The sequence below is a fragment of the Numenius arquata genome, chromosome 6 (assembly GCF_964106895.1).
Source record: "Numenius arquata chromosome 6, bNumArq3.hap1.1, whole genome shotgun sequence".
Classification (NCBI taxonomy): Eukaryota; Metazoa; Chordata; class Aves; order Charadriiformes; family Scolopacidae; genus Numenius; species Numenius arquata.
The window spans coordinates 67171154-67190533 of NC_133581.1; the positions used below are offsets into that span (position 1 = coordinate 67171154).

The 19380-nt window shown below is 59.0% G+C and overlaps 2 protein-coding genes across 2 annotated transcripts; both read right to left on the minus strand.

Moving 5' to 3' along the window:
* Window positions 1-4571: 4571 nt before the first annotated feature.
* On the minus strand, window positions 4572-8631 carry PTGER2 (prostaglandin E receptor 2). Its single transcript, XM_074149374.1, has 2 exons — window positions 7780-8631; window positions 4572-4826 (listed from the first exon to the last, which is right to left on the minus strand). The coding sequence occupies exons 1-2, from the start codon at window positions 8629-8631 to the stop codon at window positions 4572-4574; spliced, it is 1107 nt and encodes a 368-aa protein (XP_074005475.1).
* A 6269-nt stretch (window positions 8632-14900) lies between these two features.
* PTGDR (prostaglandin D2 receptor) lies at window positions 14901-18529 on the minus strand. Its single transcript, XM_074149417.1, has 2 exons — window positions 17714-18529; window positions 14901-15167 (listed from the first exon to the last, which is right to left on the minus strand). Exons 1-2 carry the CDS (start codon window positions 18527-18529, stop codon window positions 14901-14903), a joined length of 1083 nt encoding a protein of 360 aa, XP_074005518.1.
* Between the last annotated feature and the right edge of the window lie 851 nt (window positions 18530-19380).

Genomic DNA, 19380 nt, shown 5'->3' on the forward strand with positions numbered 1-19380 from the left:
CGCACGCCCTCCTGGAGCCTGGGGAGATATGGGCTCACTGCCCATCCTCTGCCCGGAAACACAGCCGTCTCGGCAGGGCAGCTGCCTCCCGCCTGCTTCTCCCCATCTTCCCGGGGAGATGCTTTCCTTCCAGCCTCCCGGAGGAGAGGACCAGCAATCCCAGAGGGGATCCGGAGGGATGCTGGGGCTCGGGCACATCACCGCACGCAGCACATCACCTTCACAGGCCATCCCCAGATGTTGCCCGTGTTTGCTGACCCCCCGTGAATGGTGTCGCAGGGCTTTCAGAGCCATGGCTGAAGCATTGGGGATCAGCCAGGTGGCCAAAGTGGCCAAAAAATGAGGGCTCACTCCTTGCTGACCAGCACACAGACCATAGAATCATAGAATCACAGAATGGTTTAGGTGGGAAGGGACCTTTAAAGCCCATCTAGTCCAACCCCCCTGCCATGGACAGGGACATCTTCAACTAGATCAGGTTGCTCAGAGTCCTGTCCAACCTGACCTGGAATGTTTCCAGGGATGGGGCATCTCCCACCTCTCTGGGCAACCTGGGCCAGTGTCTCAGCCCCCTCACCGTAAAGAATTTCTTCCTTATATCTAGCTTGAGTCTTCCCTCTTTTAATTTGAAGCCATTACCCCTTGTCCTATCGCAACAAGCCCTGCTAAAAAGTCTGTCCCCATCTTTTCAAACGAGGCCAGAAAAGGAGCGACCGAGAAGGAAGCTCTCCTCCTTTTTTCTCTACTCGCCAAAAACACCCGTTTCCCCAAAAACGCTGCATTGCATCGCCATCATTTTCCCATCTAAACCGTGTCCCACTGCCTGGACCCTTCATGTTCTTCTTTTTAAGGGACACAGCCCCAGAAGGAGAGGCAGACGCTGGCCTCCCTGCTGCCATGGGGGGCAACTTGGAGCCACCCCCTGGGCTACTCTGGCTGCCTGGGGAGGGTCCCGATCCCTTGAATCCCGTAGCTCCCGCTCCCTTCAGCATCGGCAGAAAGTCCCTCTCCTTTTTTAAGAAGGCTTGGCGGGCAGCTGGTGCCATCCCTTGTCCCCAGGGGGTGGCTTCTCCCTCGCTCCTCTTCGGCAGCTTGATTTCCAGATGGAAACGCAGACGTTGAGGACCTGCCTGGCGCTTCCTTGCACCAGCGGGTTTCCGGCTCTGCTCTGCTGCATGGAAATAAAAAATCATTAAGGGTCGGCGCAGACAACGAAATGACACTTTGGCATCTTGCGTTTAAGCCGAGCAGATGTCAATTGAGCTGAAGAGAGTCAAATTAATTTGGCTTCCGTAACGGCTCCTGCGTGACGCTAATAAAAGCAGTGTTTTGTGCAGGCTCATGGCTCAGGATACAGAGATCCATGGCCCTTGTTGTCTTTGCAGAGCTCTAATTAAGTTGCTTTTCTCATCTGAAAGAAGGTGCAGGAGGGCTGATTGGGTTTTTCTTTTTCCATTTTCTGGGCTCATAGGGCAGCAGCGATGGGGGTAACCCATGGCCAGCATGGTCATAACCCCAAGGAGGGGCATGTAGAGTGGTCCCCAAGCAGATCTGTCCCCCGCAGCATCCCCAGACAAGGTCCCCATCTCTGCAGGAGGCATCATGGCAAAGGGACTTGGGTCTCGGTGGGCTCCTCTCCTTGGAGGCACCGAGCCTCTCCCTGGTTCACATCCCTTTCTCTTTTATATTTTTGCATTAAATTTCAGCCAAATCATTCCCCTGGCCCCACTTGCCGGGATTTCTGTCCCTTATTGGGGACAGGCTCACATGAGAGTGACTCCGCCGCAGCATTACCCTGTGAAAAGCAGATCCCAACGGGATGGATGCTGGGACGTTGTCTCCCAGCCCCGCGTTTCCTGATGAGGAGCCATAAACCTCCCAAAAAAACAAGCAGCTGGCAATTAGTGGTCAGCAGCCGAGCTGGTGGCCGGCGGGAGCGGATCCTCGGAGCGAGAGCCATCAGGAGCATCCTGCCTTTGGATTGTCCCCTGCGCTGCCACGGATGGCCCTGGGTCCCCTTCTCACTGCTGTCACACGCCTCGGCAGGCTGGGATGTGACCCCCCCCTTGCCAATTCCAACCTGATGGGGTTTTTTTTTAATCTTTTCTTTCCATTTTTTGCATGCCGGGCAGCCTTTCCCTCTGGCTTAGGAGCGGATTAGGAAACCGGTCCCGAAATTCCAGCGTGACCAGCCAGGTCAGGACCATCCAGCCAAATAAAGCGCAGGGACCCGTGGCTCTTCCCAAAGCCCTTTTGGCTCTTTTTTTTTGCAAGCCAAGCACCCGCTGGGGACACGACGGGGTGCACGAGCCCTGAAACCAGCAAGTGCCTTTGCTGCTGCTGCGTGCATGGATGGCAGGGGGGGGGACACACACTAATTCGGGAGTGGGGAGTGACTGTCACCTCCTGGGAGTGGGCCAAATCTGGACACCCCGGGGGGCAGCGACAGGGTTAAGGGCTTCATTGCACGAGTTACGTGCCAGTACAGGGAGCACCCCAGCTGCAGCCCCATGTGCAAAGCGCATCTCATAACCCCCCCCCCCCCCCCCCTTCAACTTCCCGCCCCTCGAAACCCCCCCCTCCCAGCCGCAGGGTGCTGCCAGAAACCCGCCGGCGGGGCTTGAGCAATAGCAGCCCATGCCTGACATCTGCCCACACACATTTCGGAGGCCAGTAAACTTCCTGTGGATATTGGCTGCCTGACAAAAGTGTCATAAATTCCCTTTTTTTAGGGTGGGTTTTTTGTTGTTGTGTTTTTGGTGTTGGGTTGTTTTTTTTTTTTTTTTAAATTTTATTTTATTTTGATAACAGGTGGGAGCTTGGCCTGCCTCTCCCTGGCTTTGGGATATGCAAGTTTTAAGGAAGAGCTCAGAGAGGGGGGTATTTGTGTAGCTTGGGGGCCAGGTTGCAGACATAAGGCAAAAATGTCATCACACATCTATAAACCAGTTTGTTCTCACTTTTTAGGAAATTGAAGGCACACATTTCCCCTCCCAGCCTCCCCTCCTGCCCTCTCCCCCCATCTCCAAGGCTTCGTCTCACCGATGCCCCAGGCAGGTGACGCGTTTCCCCCAGGAGCCAGATCTACCCTGAGGTGTGCCCTCAGCACAGACCCACACACCATTCAGCAGGCTCCTTTGAGAGACATTTATTATTTAAATAATAATTTATTTTATTTACATCACCTCGACTAACGAACCGCAGAAAAGCTCCAAACCTCGGCACCTTTGGGCTTTCTAAGCAGAGCTGCAGCTCTCAAATGGACAACGAGATGCCCCACGAGGACCCCGTGTTTGTTGGGTCCTGCACAAACAGGAGCCATGATCACCCCCCCAGCAACCCCAAATGGCCCCAATGGCCTTGGGACAAACCCAGCTCACCTGTGGGGTCGGATGCTCCTTATCCCGGTGGGGACCAGCCTGGAACCCCAAAGAGCAACACCCATCCCATGAAATAAAATAGTGGCGCTGAAGGATGCTGCCCGATGGGGTGGGATTGATGACCTGGATGCTTCTGCACTTGGGTTTTTTGGTTTTGTTGGGTTTTGGATATTTTTTTTTTCAAATAAAACCTGCTCCTGAGCAGGTTCATCCCAGGTTGGTGGGAGGATGAGCAAAGGCTCTTGGTCAGGCAGCCCAGGGGGACAAGCCCTCCTCCGTGCCACCCCAAAACCCATCAGCAGCATCGCCCTGGATGTGGGTAAAGCACACGGCTGTGACCGAAACCTCCCCTTCCTTGGTCGAGTTCTTTATTCCCCTTGTTGGCTCCTCCACAAACCACAGGGCAAAGAAAATTCCAACCCGGGTGCTCAGGAAGGGTCACGCAGCTCCGCTGCCATCACAGAGCAATGGAAGTGCCACAATTTGGGGTTTTTTTTCTGCCCCGGTGCCCCTCAGACAAGCTGGGCTGTCACCCACCAGAGCCTACAATCTCTGGGGGCACGGGACAGACAGACAGACAGACACATGCACAGAGACCTACACCTGATAAAGTGTGTTTCTTTAGGCAGCCAGTCTAACAAATACAGGGGAATATTTGGGGATACTCTGCTGCTGCCTTCCCCTACTCGATCCTTAGGGATCTGGGGACAGGAAAGGGTGCTTGCAGCAATGGGGGCCACCCAGCCCCATCTCCAGGACCCGTACCCCTGCCTGTACCCCACCTTCAGCGCAAAAGGGGACCTCGCTGGGAGCTCTGCTCCCCGACAGCCCCCCCAGCAGTAGTGTTATAACAAAGCCCCCCACGTTTCACCCCCCGACCCTCCCGCAGCATGGCCAAACGCAGCCTGTACCATTCACCGGATGGGAGCATCTCCATCTGAGGACAACAGCGATATCCAGGTACTCATCAGCCCTTCCAATCTTGTCCCATCGTATTTTTTTGCCCTGTGAGAGACCACACTGGCTTTCCAGGGGCTTCCCAGACATGCGGTGACACCTGGCCAGGCCACCCATACCTGGCCCACCCTGCAGCAGATACATCTCTTGATGGGCCATGAGGCGCAGAGCTTGGTTAACATTTGCCAGGGCTGTGCTTCACCTGGCAGATGTCTCCTGGGACAGCCAACGGATCTACTGCCCACAGGGGTCCATCGGGGCTGCCAGTTTTGTCTTTGCTGGGGACGGAGTCTGTCTGTCCTGGCTCGCGGGGGTCACCTGGCAGCACAGCACGGAGCGCATGAACCGCAGGACCGGGGGCCGCAGGATGGCGAAGACCCAAGGGTCAACGATGGAATTAATGGAGAGAAACCTCAGGGCCAGGAGGTCCCAGTTGTCGGTGTCATCGGTGTCCTCTTTGCCACTGAACTTGTTCACATAGGCGCGGATCTGCAAAACACGACTGGGAGAAATAATGTCGGGTCTGGGCTTCCAGGAGCCAGCCCCTCGGCAGCTTCCTGGGGAGATTTGGGCTGTCATAGAATCATGGAATGGTTTGGCTTGGAAGGGACCTTAAAGATCATCCAGTCCCACCCCCTGCCATGGGAAGGGACACCTCCCACCAGACCTGGTTGCTCAAAGCCCCCTCCAACGTGGCCTTGAACCCCTCCAGGGATGGGGCAGCCACAGCTTCTCTGGGCAACCTGGGCCAGGCTCTCACCACCCTCACAGCAATGGATTTCTTCCTGAGATCTCATCTCAATCTCCCCTCTTTCAGTGTCAAACCCTTCCCCCTCATCCTATGGCTCCCCTCCCTGATGAAGAGTCCTTCCCCATCTCTCCTGGAGCCCCTTTAGGGACTGGAAGGGGCTCTAAGGTCTCCCCGGAGCCTTCTCTTCTCCAGGCTGAATCCCCCCAACTCTCTCAGCCTGTCCTCACAGCAGAGGGGCTCCAGCCCTCCCAGCATCTCCGTGGCCTCCTCTGGACCCGCTCCAACAGATCCGTGTCCTTCTTAAGGAGCACACACTCTGTCTCTTCTCTGTCACAGGACACTTTCTGCCTCTACTGGTTTAAATGGACTTCTCGCTAACGAAAGCCAGACCCAAGCTGTACTTTCAGCACGCAGCGAGGGTCTTGTTTAGCCCTAAGGCAATGAAGGCAACCTGAGGAAGCCGTGGGTCTCACCTTGAAAACCACACGGGACAAATAAATGCAGAAGACGGAGAGGATGCAGGGGGCTGGACCGCTCCAGTCCTTCCTGCAACGTGCCGACTCATAGATGCTTACGGGGCTTCCTGGAAGGGTGACTCAGCGCTCCTTACTCACACGGGGTGAATGGCCACCCCCTCACTTCAGGGGAGAGGGGATGCTCAGACAGGGACGGGAGCCTGGGGGCGCGGAAAGCACGAGCATCCCTCCTCCAGCTGGGATCTGTTGGGTACCACCCAGGGATGCTGCATCCCAGGGCACGAGGTGGCCACCGTGCAGCCGGTACCTGAGAGTTGTCCCCAGCTCGGAGCGGGGTTTGGGAAGGATCTCACTGGGTTCGTGTGGTCGGGCTGCTCCTCGGAAGGTGGGAGCTGTGGGCAGCCCCGGCCAGAAGAGAAAGTGTCACAGCAAGGAGGCACGGGCAGCGTTCGGCAGCTGGGTTTGAGACGCTGCCAAAAGTCAGCCCAACGCATGGGAGCTGGGCGATGGGAAACGAAAAGCTGGCTGTGCCTCTGGATAAGGCTATATCTGCTACCACAGGGCCCATGGGATCCCCAGCAGCAGCACTTTCCCACCCCATCTGCCCCCCCGCAGACCCACAGGGCCCTGCCCACGTGTCCCCAGCCAAGGGAGAACGACCACAGCACTCAAACCTGGGCTTTTTCGGGACATGGGGAGAGCCGCTCATCGTGCGCGGGCCCATTGACGGGAGCTGAAACATCTCGCAGGATGCTGAGTCTGGCTCTCGGGATGCTCGCAAGCGGCCGGACATTACTGCTTTGTCTTTTCTCTCTCTTAAAGCCCAGGCAGCCCAGCTCGGCTGCAGCCTGTGGTTATTTTCTTTTCCCTTGGGAAAAGAAAGGGAGCACGGAGGGAAGGTAGCCTCTATTTAACTCCCTGAGCACAAAATTAGTGCTGGCTGCGCTCCCAGCCTTGGTGGGGCTCGCTTCTAATGGGAACAAAATGACCTCCCACGGCAGCAGGCTCATCTACACGGGCAGGGGACACCGGTGGCTCGAGGTGCTCTGGAGTCTGCGATGCTGCTGGTGTAGTATGGCTTGGAGGGCTGAAAAGCGGACCTTTGGCCGGGAAAGCCTGAGCCAGACTCAGGGGACTCGCTCTCTCCCCTTCCTCACTTGGCTGAGGTGTTTTGACCCTGCATTTCTGCTGGAAGCCTCGCGCAGAGACGGGGCACGGGATGTAGGCACGACCCTTGGGATGAGGGATGCTGTGGCCCATGTGTTGGATAGCCGTTCCCAGCAATCACCCATCTCCGTGCCTGCGCCCCGGTGGTGTTGCAGAGGAAGGGAGACCTCCATCTAACTGTGAGGTGGGTGCTGCCTGCCCACATCTCCAGCTCCATCCTTCCCCTTCACCATAGAAATCTGGGATAACTCAGCCTGCCCAGCACAGATACCCACTGTCTCCAGCCCAGCAGCATCTCCTTCATCGCCATCTTTGGATGTCTAGTTCATTGCTCTGCCACCCCTCACACCTCCATGATGAATGCCCAGCTCCTGGGAACCACAGCAACCACCATGTGGTTCAGGGGACGTCTAACTTAGACACTGCCTGGGCCACGCTGCCTGGTCTCGGAGCCTCTGTGGGATGGGAGGGCACCTCTGCTCCCACCACCCCATCTTCGTGCCGCCCTGCCCTCCTGCTACGCATCCTCCTGCCACCCTATCTTCCTGCTACCCCATCCTTCTGCCACCTCATCCTTCTGACGCTCCATCCTTCTGCCACCCTGTTCTCCTGCCATCCTGTCCTCCTGCCACCTCGTTCTCCTGCCACCCCGTCCTCCTGCCATTCTGACCTCCTGCCACCCCATCTTTCTGTCACCCCATCCTCCTGCCACCCCGTCCTTCTGCCACCCCGTCCTTCTGCCACCCCATCCTTCTGCCACCCTGTCCTCCTGCCACCCCGTCCTTCTGCCACCCCGTCCTCCTGCCACCCCGTCCTTCTGCCAGCACTTGGGATATGGGGGTTGATTCTCCCAGTTCCCCATGGGATGTGCAAATTGCCCAGTTTGTGGCAGCCCTGGGATCTCCTGAGCTTCAGGAGGAGCTAAGGTTTGACCTCAGCCCTTGAGGTTTGGGCAGTGGAGTAAGGGGGAGCCTTATAAAGGGAAGGAAGAGAAATAGAGGTGCTGGGAAGAGGGACCCCACCCCAGGGGAGAAGCAATAGCACTCACCGTGAACGGCAGAGAGCAGATGACGAAGGTGATGGTCATGATGGAGAGGAGAAGGAGATGGTCAATCTCCTCGGCCATGGAGAACATGCGCCGGCCACAGCCGCCTGTTGCCCGGGGCTGCTCCAGCGTGGCCAGCCGTCGGGTCTTCTGGCCACGGCGGTGCATGCGGGCCAAGTTGGCAATGACGCTGAGGTTGCAGAGCAGCACGGAGAGGATGAGGAACAGAAGGAGGGTGGCATAGAGCAGCGAGAAGGTGACGTCCAACCCAGACACCTCCCTTCCGCCATTCTGCTGGAGGTAGTCCAGGTGCATCTGGATGAAGCACCAGGTGCCGGGGCAATACTGCACGTACCGCCCGAAGCCCACCAGCGGCAAGGAGCAGAAGGCCGCGGAGAAGGTGTAGATGGCCGGCAGGGCGACCAAACCCGTCCGGGGGCTAAGAAAGCGCTCGTAGAAGTAGGGCTGCCCCAGGGCCAGGCATCGCTCCAGCGCCATGGCGAAGAGGATGAGCATGGTGGCGAGGCCGAAGAAGCTCATGGCGAAGCCGAAGTAGAGGCAGATGTGTCCTCCTTGGGCCAGGGCGGTCAGGGTGAGGTTGTGGTGGTAGGAAGCCAGGACGAAGGGGCTGACGGAGCAGGTGCCCAACAGGTCTGTGACCACCAGGGCCAGCACCAGGACGTGGAAGAGGGAAGGAGGGTGGGCTCGGGGCCCCCGGCGGCAGCGCAGCAATAGCCCCAGGGCCAGGAGGTTGCCCAGGAGGCCAGCGGAGAACATCAGGGCGCTGACCAGCGGCCCGGCCCCGCTCGGCAGCGTCCCGCCGTGCTCGCACCGCCCCGGGCCCGTCCCGTTCATCCCGCCGCCGCCGCACGACTGCGCCGCCGCCACCGCCCCGCCGGCACCGCCCTCCCCGCTACACACACACACACACACACACACACACACACACATACACACACACCCTCCACCCCCCCCCCGCCCCGCCCGCCGCCCCCGAGCCCGCCCCGAACCGCCCCGCGGCCCCCGGGCCGCCCCCCCCCCGGCAGCCAGCACCGACGGGCCCCGGGGCCGCTCCCGGAGAACCGGAGCCTCTGCGGCAGAAGCGACGCCGGGCTAGCACGGGTATCGGGACGGGAGCCCCGCGTACAGGCGCACCCACGGCCGGTCCGAGAGTCACGGTACCGGGATGGGAGCCCCGGTGCGGCTCCCGGGGCCCCGAAGCACAACTAGCCCCGGTACTCATCCGGGAGCCCCGCGCACGGTGAATCCCCGTGATGGTCCGTGAGCCACTCAACGGCCAGCCCCTGGCCGGTCCGAGAGTCCCGGTACCGGTCCGAGAGTCCCGGTGCGGCTTCGGGAGCCCCGAGTCCTGCCGAGTCCCGGTGCCGGTCTGGGAGTCCCGGTACCGGACACCCTCAGAGCTGTAGGGCCGGCACCCTCGTTTGGGAGTCCCGCTGATGCTCCGGGAACGCTGGGCTAGCCCCGGGACCGGTTCGGGAGCCCCAGACTCACAGCAAGACCGGGTGCCTGGCCAGGAGACCAGATGCCAGGCTAGCCCCAATGCTGATCTGGGAGCCCAGAGGCACGGCCAGTCCCGGTGCCGATCCGGGAGCCCTGCGCACAGCTAGCCCCAGTGCTGGTCCGAGAGTCCCAGTGCCGCTCCGGCAGCCCCGGTGCTGGTCCGAGGATGCCGAGGCACAATGACCTCTGGTGCCATCTTGGCCAGCCTCATGCAGGGTGGGCTACCAAGAGCCACAGCTGAGCCCAGGCTGTGCGGATGGGTCCCCCATGGCCCCAGAGGCAGCCAGAGCCTCCGGAGAACACCCTGCTCTACGGCCAGCCCCGCACAATGTCCCCGTTGACCTCGTATATGTCATTGGAGGTCCCCATGGGGGTGCAACCTGGAGCTGGTGTGTCTGGTCATGAGTAGGGTGTTGGGGGGGACACTGGAGGGAACCCCTCTTCCCCCTGCAAGCCTGGCTGAGTGAGGCTCATCTGCCCCAAATACCAGCTCCAGGAAAGCTGCTTCTGCTGGGGCTTCTGGCTTGGCAGATCACAGAATGGTTTGGGTGGGAAGGGACCTTTAAAACCCATCTAGTCCCACCCCCCCTGCCATGAGCAGGAGTATCTTCAGCTAGATCAGGTTGGCTCAGAGTTCCGTCCAACCTGGCCTGGAATGTTTCCAGGGATTGGCCATCTCCTACCTCCCTGGGCAACCTGGGCCAGCATTTCACCACAGATGGCACTGGAAGCTCTCACTGTTGCGTAGCATTTCCCCGGTCATGACCCCCATCCTCTCCCCACCTTGCCCTCCGAGCCGGGATCCGGCTCAGCTGGGGGCCAGGCAGGGCTCAGGCGCTCCCCTTCATCCATGATCTAATGGAAAACCCTTCTCGCAAAGTTCTCTGGTCCCCCCAAGCCCCAGTGAAACATTTCAGCATTGACCGACTCCCACGGACACGGTAGGTGGTTGCCACCAGCACGTTTTGGCTGTTACTTTTTAAAACCTTGCTTTTGTAACAGGAACTTCGCAAAGGAAACGTGGTGTACGGCAAACTCCGGGGCTGGGTGAGCTGCGGTTTGTGACAGCACCTCCATTTCCGACGGGCTGCTCCTAGTCCTCACTTCGGTTTCGTTCCTCACGCAGGTCGAGGTCTTCTTCGTCATGGTGGGGAGGACCCACAGACCCAGCCCTCCTCATTCCCATGACCAAAGGAAGCAGGTGTGGTGGAGGGGAAAGAGTTTTAGCAGACTCCCAGACTAACCCTCCACGCAAGTCCCGGTCCCCAACACCCATCCCAGGACCTCTTTTAAGCCCCCTCCCAGCCCTGCAGACCTGATCCAGCAGAGCACCGAAGCATGTGGACCCATCCGATGGTGGGAATGATCCTGTTGGTTTCCCGAGGGCTGGATGGGACCCTGCCACGTTCAGCCCTCTGTGGTATCCACAAAAATCAGGTTGGAAAATGGAGCCGAGGCCAAATCCTGTCCTGGTCCATCCAAGCAGCTTATGGAGGCTGCGGTCTGCTCATGTAGAGACCTTTTCCCAGCAGAAGGCACCCCGTAGAGTGGTTGCTCCAAGGTTTTTCCCAGCCTCCCACTGCTTTCTGGTGTCTCATGTCACAGCTCAGGAAGGGGTTTTGGCATCTTCTGGAGCTCGTTTTCCTGGCAGCTAATGGAACCTTAAATACCCATCTGGGGCTTCAAGCTTCTCAACTGACAGTCGCCTCTGATGGGATATTTTTGCAATAATAGGAAAATTGCTGGGCTTTTTTTTTTTTTTTTTCTCCCCCTTCTGAGCTCAAAACCAGGAACGTGCCACATGGTACAATCTGTCTGTTTCTTGGGAAGTGTTTGTTGTCTTCCTTTTGCTTCCATGTTTATCTCGGGTGTCTTGCCTCTAACAAGGATCATATGATCTCCCAAGGGTCATTGGCATTGTCTTCCCTAAGAGAAGATTTCCAGGGTTGGCCCATTTGGAGAAAAAAAACCTCTGGGCTCATAGGGAAGTTGCATGAATTTCACATAAACCCTGCAGCCAAGAGGACTCAACCTCTGGCGTTTGCTGCCTGTGGTTGGGGAGGGTGTTGGGATCCTGGTGGCTTTTCAAGGACAGCGTCGGCACCACGGGCAGGGAGGAGACCATCCCTCCTGTGCACGGAGAGATGGATTGCGTGGGTGGATTTCAACCCTTTTAGACCAAAAACCTGCCTGCCTTGTGTTTTGCGAAGCCAGGCATCATTTTTCTTCCAAAGCTTTCCCATCCTCATCCCATATCTCATGCTCCAGCAGCCTCACTTACCCCCCCGCCCCGAAAAAAGCAGGGCTGAGCACTGACGTGGCAGGTCCATGTTCCTTGGCTCCAAGGTCCAAGGTGCCTTGGCTCCAAGGTGCCTTGGCTCGTCGTCCTGTGCAAGCACCTGGGTGCAGGGGTTAAAAGAATAAATCAAACCACTGGTTGTGTCTTTACAGCCCCGCAGGCCCTGGCTGGGGTGCCTGGCAGCCCCGGCTCTGCTGCCTGCCCAGGCACGCGCCTTCCTCCTTCCAGAATGGCTGAAAAATGCAGGCAGACAATAAAAAAAAAAAAAAAATTAAAAAAAAAAAAAAAAAAAAGAGCACTTTGCAAGAACTAAACAATTTGCCAGGAAATGAGCTTGTGCGAAGTTGTGCCTGGATTTCGTGAACTGAAAAAGAAAAGCCCCTGACCATGCTCGATTTACGTCCAAGAAAGGAGCGGGGTGGGGGGATTGGGTGATGCTGGTGACACCAGTGACACCGCGAGCGTGTGGGAGCAGCGGTGCTGGAGGGCACGACACGACAGCTCCAGAAAGCGAAGGGTGGCTCTTTATTGCCTCCATTAAGCATTAGGTCTGTCCCTTTGGGGCTGGCTGGCACGGGAGCAACCTGGCACCCAGGGGACCGCAGGGAATGACTGAGCAGTGCCGGGAGCCTGGGAAGAGGATGCCATCGGGGAGGGCTCGCACAGCAGCTCCCACCCCCTCACCATCATGCCGGAGAGCCCCGAGCCTCCGGGCTTTGTTGATTCCCGTTGAGCCACATTTACACCCAAACCGCATGTTGCAGGGAGTTTTATTAATTTTCATTTTTCTTTTATTTCCCTTTTTATTTTAGGTTTTTTTTCCAAGCTCATTAATAGGAAAGGGCTCCGAGCTTTGATGTAACCCCCCGAAACCCCAAACCATATGTGCCTGGGGCGTTAAAAAAGTGGGTTGCCCAAGGCGGCCAACTTGGGATGGATGGTGGCGGTCCCCTCCTCGCGGCAGCCGTGCTGGGGCCGGCTCCGGAGGCCAGCCCTGGCTGGGGACGTGCTGCCATCTCTGGAGAGGACCGGGATACGGCAGTCCTGGGGCCCCAGAAAGGCGCCGGGGAATGATTTATCTGCCGGGAGGGAGGCCTGGCGTTCGGTCCCAAGCGCAAACCTCGTCGGCAACGGTGGCCAACTGGAGCCTCCAAGTCTGCTCCCAGAGCAGATAGGACACCAGTAAGGGCAGAACGCCGATTAAAAGCGTGACCAGAAGCCAGATCAGCACGTCAAGGTCACCAGCCAGGGAGTGGCTTCAATGCAGGGACTGGGGGGTCACCCCAGCAGCCTGCAAGCCCCCGTTGTGCTTGGTGGCTCCATGATTTCTTTCCTGTGATGATAAATTCATGGATGGGTCAGACACCGTGGTGTGTGCATCATCTCAGGGCTTGGATGGAGTCTGTATTCATGCACCTTAATAAAAAAACTGCGTTTTTGTTTTTTTTTTTTAATTTAATTGCTACTTCCAGGGAGCACTTCTCTTGCCCAGAGAAGCTGTGGCTGCCCCATCTCTGGAGGGGTTCAAGACCAGGCTAGATGGGGCTTTGAGCAACCTGGTCTGGTGGGAGGTGTCCCTGCCTAGGGCAGGGGGTTGGAACGAGATGGTCTTTAAGGTTCCTTCCAACTCTAACCATTCTGTGGTTGCCCTGGGCTCTAAATACACATATAGTGGAGCAGGGACCTCTCCTGGGAGGCTCTCCAGGTGGGATCACGGGCAGATGGTGGCCTGTCCCAGCCTGGGCACACACCGAGCACCCACAGCTCACATTGCTCCACACTCCCTGGTCCGTCTGTCCCGAGCGGTGCGTAGATCCATACGGTGGAGGACATCCCAGCCCAGGAGGAGGACAACAGCAAGATTTTGCAGAGCCGTTATCATCTCACCTGGCCTTCATCTCGCCGCAGGGAAACAGGTCCGGCGAAAGCTGGGGCGCAGGTTGGGTGCTGTTGACTCTGCGGTCCCACGTGAGCCATCTCCAAGTCAATAACACGCCAGTAACGTGAAACCGGTAACACGGACCAACCCTCTTCTCATTTCTTTCTCCTTAGAAAACCCTGACGGAGAGGCGCCGAGCTTGCACGTCCCCCAAATCCACCCCCAAAGCCAGGTCTGCCCTTTCCTCCAGCCAGGAGAAAGCCAAACAGCCAGAGCCAACCCAACCAGGTCACCTCCAAAAAGCTCCCAGATAGATTTTGCGTGAGTTTCTTCCTTCAAAAACAGAATCCATTCGACACCAAGAGTAAATATGGCCTGGGAAGTGGCAGGAACACGACTACACCTTGCACCAGAGGGAGAGAAATACTTGCCCTGTCTCCTCCGAGGACACTGAGCAGATGGGGACTTTGGTCATCATAATTTTTTCGTCTTAAATGGTCACTTGAGGCAGATATTAAATGCAGTTAATAAGTGTGGTTGAGGGGAAATGGATCTTTCATTAAAATGATTGTTTGCTTGCGTGCTTGCACCATGAGGTTATACCTCCCAGCCTCCGTGTTCTCTCAATTACTGCTCTTATTAGGGCTCGGGGTCGTCATAAATACCGAATTAAAATAATTACAGCAGGACAGGTAGCCATCTGAGTAACACAAATGCAACATTAGCGCTCGGAGGAATCAATTTTCCAGCGAAGAGCAAGCCAGGGTGGAGAAACCACAGCCCCACTTGGGGGATACGGGGATAGGGAAGGGATGATGATGGGGGTCCCGGGAAGGGACAATGGGTGTCCCAAGAAAGGATGATGGGGGTCCCGGGGAGGAATGATGGGTGTCCTGGGATGGGATCCCATCTGCCCTCTGGCCCCTGAGCGCAGCACTCGATTTTCTGAGTCCCCACACCCTCCCCAAGGCTCCTTCACACCCCCCTCATCCATGCTGGGGACATCCCAAACCAGCCCCAGATCCTCCCCTTCGGCGCGGAACGGGATCATGCACAGGACGAGGCGATGGAGCAGGGCTCTGAACCACTTTTATTTGATGGGGACACACACCCCCCCTGTCCTCCCTGCGTGTTCCCACCGCCCTGAAGCCACACGCCAAAACCCTCCTGCTTTCCTGGAGCCGGGCGCTCCCCAATCCTTCCACAAAGTGCTGCTGCTCGGAAATATTCACAGGTACCCGGGATCCCCCCCCCCAGGTTCCTCAGCCCGGGGAGGGGGCAGAAACACTTCACGTCCCCGCCGGACGCCGTCCCTGCCTGTGACAGCCCCGTGCTGCCCCGGGATGCTCCGGGATGGGGGTGCGGGGCTGAAGTCTTGCTCCTCATCCTCACCAGCAGCCGCCGGCTTCTGCAAGAGCCACGCTCTCAGGGGAAGCCAAGCTGCGGGGTGTCTGTCCTGCGCCAGCCCAGGGGACAGAACTGCTCTTTCCCCCCTGGGCCGGGCCCTTTTAGGGTGGGTTTTCGGGAATGCAGCCTCCGGCAAACCCTACGGACGAACATGCGGAAGACGGAGGTGCGGAAGATGATGAAGACCCAGGGGTCGACGATGGAGTTCACGGAGAGAAACCGCAGGGCGCTGAGGTCAGCGTTCTCGTTAAAATCGGCGGCAAAGGCCCCCATGTAGGCTCGGATCTGACAAAAAAAACCAAGGAAATTGGGAAAAATGAAGAAACATCTCACCACAGGGGTAAAGATATTCAAGGTGAAGCTCGACGAGGCCCTGGGCAACCTGGTCTAGTTGGGGGTGTCCCTGCTGACTGCGGGGAGGTCGGACTAGATGACCTTTGGAGGTCCCTTCCGGCCTGGACCAATCTATGAATCTATGAATCTATGAATCTATAAAGCCGAGAGCAAAAAGATTCCCGGTGGGGGCAGCAAAAGAAGTTTTAACCCCTCGATATCCTTATGCATCGAATCAGCACATGTTGGGGGTTACAGACCCTGAAACTGGGAGTTAGGGCTGGTGGTGGCACGTGGACACCATGTCCCCATCAGGGCCAGGAGGTCAGAGCTGAAGGTTGGGTCCCAGGAACTGGGAATTTGGTGGAATAAAGGGAGAATCTGACCTCCGCAGGCTGCAGCAGTGGGTGATGCTCTGTCCCCGAGGCTGGGGCACCCCACTTTGCCCCCCCCCACCCTCCCCGCGATGGGTATCGGACCAGGCACCGGTTGGATAACTCGGCTGGACCACAGCCAGACGGTGGCCCTTGCAGGGTCAAGGTCCTTTCTCCACCTCCAGGTCCAGCCTGAAGCCCTGCCCGTTTGAGGACCACAGGGCTTTCACTGGGGTTATTACAAAACCAGTATGAACCTAGTCCTGCCGGGTCTGCTGGTGGCTGGAACGTCATGATATGGCTCCAGAGTGTGACAGAGGGGACAGGGAGCGGAGGTGGAAGTTGTCACCTAGGGCAGTGGCAGCACCTGCACCCCCCACCTGGATTTTGGGATAGCCCCCTCGCTGACAGTGGGTTACAGCAAGGCTGCAGGATCCGGGGACATGGGGCACTGAGGGGGGGGCAACAAGGGCTTTGTCATGCTGGGGGTCTCCCACCCCCACCCTGCCAGTGGGACCCCCATCCCTGGGGAGGATTTCAGGGAGTATTTCTCCCATTTTAGGAAATCTAGTGTGGTTCAAAGGGATCTAGGTCTACTCGGCACCTCTGGGATGGGGTCGGGGGGTGGGAGTGGGGGCGGTTATTAAAAGGTCTAACATAATGAACCAACCTGTCAGGGAATAGACGCTGGGGGGGGGGAGTTATTTCAAGGGGCTAAAGGAATGGACTGACCTCCCCCAAACACCTCCAACACCTCTGGGGCAACCCCAGAGGAATGGGGTGGTGGTGATGGGAGGTGGGGGGGGGAGGATGTTATTCCAATGGGGCTAAAGCAAAGCTCAGACCTCTGGGAGGGGGTGGGGGACACTCAGAAGTGGCCAAAGAAATTACCTGACATCCCCCCTGCCCCGCAAACACCTCTGGGACAGAGTGGTGATGATGGGAGGTTATTCCGTGGGGGTTAAAGCAATGAATTAACCCGCAGGGATGGGATGGTGCTGGTGGTGGGTATTCTGGGGGGGGCAACGCATTCACCCAACCCCCCCTGGGACAGGGTGGTGGTGATGGGGGGGGGCGGGGTATTCCGAGGAGGTTTATGCAATGAACCAAGCCCTGGGACAGGGGGGTGTTGGTGTGGGATTATTCCAACATGGTTAAAGCAATTAATTACTGCCCTCCCCCCCTCCCACCATCCTGGGACAGGGTAGTGCTGCTGGGGGTTGTTCCCTGGGGGTTAAAGCAACGACCAGACCCCTGGGACAGGGTGGGGGACACTTAGAGGGGGGGGCAAAGTAATTACCCAACCGCCCCTCGACACCTCTGGTACAGTGTGGTGGTGATGGGGGGGTTATTCCATGAGGTTTAAAGCAATAAATTAACCCCTGGGGATGTGGTGCTGGGGGTGGGTATTTAGAAGGGGGCAGCTTCCCAGAAGGGGGGGTTGGGGAGGGAGAGGAGGGTATTCCAAGGGGGTTAAAGCAGTAACCTGCCCCCCAGGGATGGGGCTGTAGTGGTGGGTTCTTTAGAGGGGACTAAAGCAATGAACCCCCCCCGACATCTCTGGGAGTGGAGGGTGATGCCAGGGTTTATTCCAAGGGGCCAAAGCAACAATCTGACACCCCCCCCCCCCCACCAGGACTGAGTGATGGTGACAGGGGAGTTGTGCCAAGGGGGTCTAGGCAACGACCTGACCCCTGCGGACAGGTTGGGGGAGTATTCAGAGGGGGGGCAAAGCATTGCCCTGAGCCTCCAGGAGCAGGTGGTTGTGCCAAGGCTTATTCCAAAGGGCAAAAAAACCTAACTGACCCCACCCAAGACTGAGTTTTGCTGGGGGGGGGGTTATTCCAAGGTGTTTAGGCAACGACCTGACCCCCATGGACGGGGTGAGGGGCTATCCAGAGGGGGCCAAAGCAACAATCCAGCCTCCTGGGGAGGAGGTGAAGGTAAGTGGGGATTATTTTTCCAGGGGGGTTAATGCAATGACCGATCCTCGGGGATGGGGTGGTGGGTATTTGGGAAGTGGAGGGGGGGAGGCAGCGGCAAAGCCACCACTTGAGCCCCCAGGGGTGGTGCAGGGGGGGGGGGGGGCTGTTTCAGGGCAGGGGGCCGGCGGGGTTTACTCACAATGAGCGGCAAGGAGCAGATGGTGAAGAGGACGGTCATGAGCCCCAGCAGGATGAGGTGGTCGAGCTCCTCCATGCGGGGGGCGGCGGCGGCGGGGGGGCCGCGGCGGGGCTGTCGCCGCGCCATGCCGTAGAGGTGCCGCATGCTGCTCACGTTGCAGGCGCCGATGGCCAACACCAAGAGGCCCATCAGGCTGGCGTAGAGGACGGGGAAGCCCAGCTGGCGCGGCCCACCGCCGGCCATGCGGATGAAGCACCATGTGCCGGGGCAGTACTGCATGGGCACCCCGAAACCCAGCAGCGGCAGGGCGCAGAAGAGGGCGCAGAGCCCCGCCGCCGCCGGCCCCAACGTGGCACCCAACCGCCGGGTGAGGTGCCGCCGGTAGAAGTAAGGATGCCCCAGGGAGAGCCAACACTCCAGCGCCATGGCCAGCAGCAGCAGGGTGGGGGCTAGCCCGAAGAAGGCCATGAGGAAGGCGAAGAGCTGGCAGAGGACCCCCGGTTCGCCCTCGCTGCGCCCCCCAGGTCCCAGTTCGCTGAGGCTGCGGTTGTAGGCGTAGGCGGCCAGCACGATGGGGCTGAGCAGGCACTTGCCCAGCAGGTCGGTGACAGCCAGCCCGCTCACCAGCACGTAGAAAGCGGAAACCCTCGGTGGGCGACCACCGGGGGACCGGGATCTCCGCCGGTGCTGGCCCAGCAGCAGTAAGGCCAGCACGTTGCCCAACAGCCCGGCGGCGAACAGCACCGAGCTGGGCACCGCCGACTGCCCGCTCTCGATGTACCGGCTGCTACGGCACCGGTAACCCTCCGTCGCCATCGGGATAAACCCCCCCTTCTCCCTTCCCGCACCGGGATGCACCGCACCGGGATGGGATGCCCCGCACCGCACCGGGCTCCGCCGCGGCTGCCGGCGGCGACTGGCCCGGAGGGGCGGGTGGCCCCCGGCGGCGGAGGGAGGAGGGAGGGAGGGGAGAGGAAGGGAGAGGCGGTGCGGTACCGTCGAGAACGGCCCCCGGGGCCGCCCCTTCCCGGCGCCCGGCCCTTCCCGGGCCGTCGGAAGGCGGGGGACGGGGGGGGGTGACACGACACCCGGCGGTCCCCTGGGAGACCCGCGGCTGCGGGCGGGGGGCGAGTCCCGGGAGGAAGGATGGGAAGGGGACCGGGGATGAGTCCCGGGGGAGTTACGGGTCCCTGGGGGGGCGGTACAGGGCCGGGAGCTGGAGTCGAGCCCCGTGGGGGGATTACAGGTAAGGGGCCAGGGCTCAGTGTCCTCGGGGGACGGGGGGGGGGTATAGGGACAGGGGATGAGTCCCTGAGGGGCTTAGGGGTAAGGGGGGGGACACGACTGATTTCTTCGAGGGGGTCTATGGGGTAGAGGACAGGGTGTGGGTCGGGGGGGGCACAGACGAGACTCTGGTGGGGGAGTTACAGGGCCGGGAGCTGAAGCTGAGTCCCTTGGGGGGAAGTTTGCAGGTAAGGGGCCAGGGCTGAGTGTCTTGGAAGGGGGGGTACAGGGACAGGGACTGAGTCTCTGAGGGGTTTACGGGTAAGGGGGGCACGGCTGAGTTCTTTGGGGGGAGGGTTTATGGGGTAGAGGGCAGGGTATGGGTAAGGGGGAGCACGGCTGAGTTCCTCGGGGAGGGGGAGCAGTGTGCCATGTGCCCTCAC

Coding starts and splice junctions, on each gene's coding strand:
- PTGDR (XM_074149417.1), bottom strand. CDS start 18,529: ATGGCGACGGAGGGTTACCGGTGCCGTAGCAGCCGGTACATCGAGAGC. Junction 15,168..17,713: donor TCTGCTCCTTGCCGCTCATT/GTGAGTAAACCC, acceptor TTTTTTTGTCAG/ATCCGAGCCTACATGGGGGC.
- PTGER2 (XM_074149374.1), bottom strand. CDS start 8,631: ATGAACGGGACGGGCCCGGGGCGGTGCGAGCACGGCGGGACGCTGCCG. Junction 4,827..7,779: donor TCTGCTCTCTGCCGTTCACG/GTGAGTGCTATT, acceptor CGTGTTTTGCAG/ATCCGCGCCTATGTGAACAA.